Source organism: Otolemur garnettii, unplaced genomic scaffold (assembly GCF_000181295.1).
Source record: "Otolemur garnettii isolate 467f Iridium unplaced genomic scaffold, OtoGar3 scaffold00053, whole genome shotgun sequence".
Classification (NCBI taxonomy): Eukaryota; Metazoa; Chordata; class Mammalia; order Primates; family Galagidae; genus Otolemur; species Otolemur garnettii.
In genome coordinates this window covers 345,635-348,656 of record NW_003852448.1, presented here as the reverse complement: position 1 = coordinate 348,656, position 3,022 = coordinate 345,635, and the positions used below count along the sequence as shown (strand labels likewise).

General features: G+C 42.1%; 1 protein-coding gene across 3 annotated transcripts in view; it reads left to right on the top strand.

Moving 5' to 3' along the window:
• The window catches only part of EPB41L3 (erythrocyte membrane protein band 4.1 like 3), a 180,047-nt gene that overhangs the window by 133,772 nt on the left and 43,253 nt on the right, over positions 1-3,022 (top strand). For all 3 annotated transcript variants that reach the window (XM_023514424.1, XM_003792013.3, XM_023514425.1), the window contains exon 6: positions 2,184-2,259. In XM_023514424.1, the coding sequence (XP_023370192.1) occupies positions 2,184-2,259 (76 nt within the window). The remainder of the gene's footprint in view (positions 1-2,183; positions 2,260-3,022) is intronic.

The following is a 3,022-nucleotide window of genomic DNA, read 5'->3' as shown; positions in this document are numbered from 1 at the left end:
GGAAGCTTAGTAAAACCACAGTTTCTAGGCCGTGTTCCAAATCTCTGAAATAAGAATCTCTGGGTGGAACCTAGGAATTGCACCTTTAACAGGCGCCTGAGGTACTTCTTAGGTTCAGTCTATTTGGAAATTCACTTTCTTAGAATGAGGATTTTGGCATTGAAATGTTTTTGGTGTTCTTCTCTTATTTCCAACTTAAAAATTTCACCACAAATTTCTTATTGTTTAATTACATTGCTAAACTATTCATCGGATTCAAGGCATACTTTGAAATGGATAAATGTTATAAAAGAGCAGTAAATCCATTTCCCATAACTAATCCATTAGCTTTGATTTCACTTGCTTGGGGGGAAAGCCAGCTTGCACTATGAGCCTCACTATTGGCAAGTCTTGAAGCTTCTATTTTAGTAGCAAGTGAGTAGGAATCAATAGCAAAGTAAAAGCAAATCAGACTATTTTTGGAATAACAAAAGGACTTTTTTGAGAACAGTGGGAAAATCAGTCACTATAAATATATTTGATTGACAGACATATTTTGAGTGGTTTTAAAATGTATTAAGCACCCAATAATACCTGATCCAATGCTAAATTCTTCATAGGGAACCTCAGGTCCCTGCCGTGGAGAATCGTAAGCATGATGTACATGGTAGTGTCAAGAATAAACTAAAATTAAACAGATCTGTGCCATTTATGACAGAATGAAGGAAACTGATGGAGCTAAGTATCTCCACGTATGCACGAGAACAGTGCCAAGCAAGGGGCTAAGGTATAGGATACTGTACCTTTCTTCTGAATGTTTGGGCAGGGTTGGTAGAGCAGTTACAGTTTCCAGAAGTCATTTAATGGCGAGGAGAGGTTTTGGCGCCTTAGGACAGTAGTTTTGGAAGCATAAGGGCTAGACTGTGAGGTCACAGGGTCAGAGTGTAACAGCCAGCCTGTGGCCACTGAGTTAGGTGTGGATGGAGGGCTTCCAGGACAGAAGCCAGGGAGCCAGGAGGAGTTCTTCAGTGTCCATTCAGGGTGTAAGCAGGGCTTATGCTATAAGTTTTAGCACGCTTGTTGTGTGGAGGGAGCAGATGTCAACAAGGAGTCCCCAGACTTTGTGCCATGTAAGTTAAAGGAATGACCACAGAGAGCGAGTAAATGCAGAAAGAGGGAGAAGGGAGGTACTTTTTCCACACTCATGTTGATAAACCGTATACAGTTAGGGACAGTATTAATGAAATGTGGTGCTGAACAGGGCTTACTAATGTTTGGAGTATATTTGTAAATACTACAGAGTAGGACCTGTGAGCAAACTTCTGGTTGACCCTTTTCACTGCTGGAGAGGCTGCAAGTAGATGCCGCAGAATAAAGAAGAGCAAATTGCAAAGAGGATGCATCTAAGTCAGGTCCCTTTTGGCACCAGGGACCAGGTTCATGGGAGACAATGTTTCCACAGACTGTGGGTGGAGAGGGTAGGACAGGAGGCAGAGCTCAGGTGGTGACACGTGGCAGCCCAGGGCCAATGGCCTGAGGGTTGGTGAGCACAGGTCTAAGACACAGGCTAAGGAGGCATAAAATTTGATAATATGCAGTAAATACATGCAAGTATCTGTTTCATCTAAAGTTTCCCTGAGCAAGCAAAGAATTTTCAGCAGACCCCAGAGAGCCTATTCACTGAAGTGGTATTCACCATAACAAACTTTTCCCATAAAATAGACATGTTAAATAGTCCCTTGACAGTTACGATGATGAATTCAACCTGTAATAACAAAACAGAAAAGGCAAAAAACGGGGATTATGTCTGTAGTGTTGGTGTGTGAGCTGTCCAGAAATTCACAGCAGTAAATCCATTCAATCCCACACTTACTGAGAGAAGATCACCCCCATCGGTCACTCTTTTTTTCCTTCTTCCAAAGGCTCACCTCTGATTCTGAGAACAGGAGGAAGTTTGGTCGATTTCCTTGCCAGTTGGAAGTGCCAGTAAAGGATTCGATTGAGGAAAAGATTAGAAATTAGATGAGGTTTCAGACTTATCTGTGGATATCGTATAACTGAGACTTACCAGCTTTCCATTAATGATCAAAAGTTGCCTGTTGTTTAGTGCTTGGAGTTAAGGCTGTTCTGGCTGTCAGTTAGAATCATAACTATAAGGAGATTTTCAAAGGCTTAATCCCTAACTTTTTTTCCCATCCTTACAGGTGGTGCTTGGCACTTTTCGTTTAATGTGAAATTTTATCCACCAGACCCTGCCCAACTCTCTGAAGATATCACCAGGTATTTGAAAGTTGCCTACAGAAAAGGAGAAATCTTGGGAGCATTGTGCCTCTGTTAAGTGCTCCAGAGAAGAGCGTGCTGATATCGAGTAGCCTTGTAGTCATCCGTGCTCAAACGGCAAACAAAAGGCAGCTGAATGAGAGCAGACATCTGATGAGAAGATCTTGTATTTTCACAGTTGAATCTTTGGTGCCAGGCTGATATTTCCCTCTGCCTGACCCTGGTGGGAAAACATGCAGAACTGAGATACTGTCATCCACCCACCATAGTCAAATTGGATGGGATTCAGCTTGAAATGATATAGCAGTTCTTAGTGCTCTTGCTTTAAAATTTAGAGTAAAAATGTCTTTGGATGCTTACGCTTTTTATTTAGCTAGTGTGTGTGCACACGTACACACGGAGACACAAATAAATGTGAGGGTTTACTTTCTATGCCCTGTGTATACTAGGAAAATGATGAGTTTGTTTTCTGGAAAGAAGATGTTGAGAAAAGGATGTAACAGAAATTCTGCAGCTTGGTGACTGAGTTTTGAGTATGAAAGCTGTCCTGGGTATCTTGGCTTGGGGCACTGTAACAAAACAACATAGAACTAGTGGTTTACAAACAACAGAAATTTATTTCTCGCAGTTGCGGATCAGAATGCCAGCAGGGTCACATTCTGGATCTACTTGCAGGCTGCAGACCGCTGCTTTCTTACGTCCTCATGTGCTGGACAGGCAGAAGAGGCCTCTCATGTGCTTTATAACGGCCCTTTAATACAGT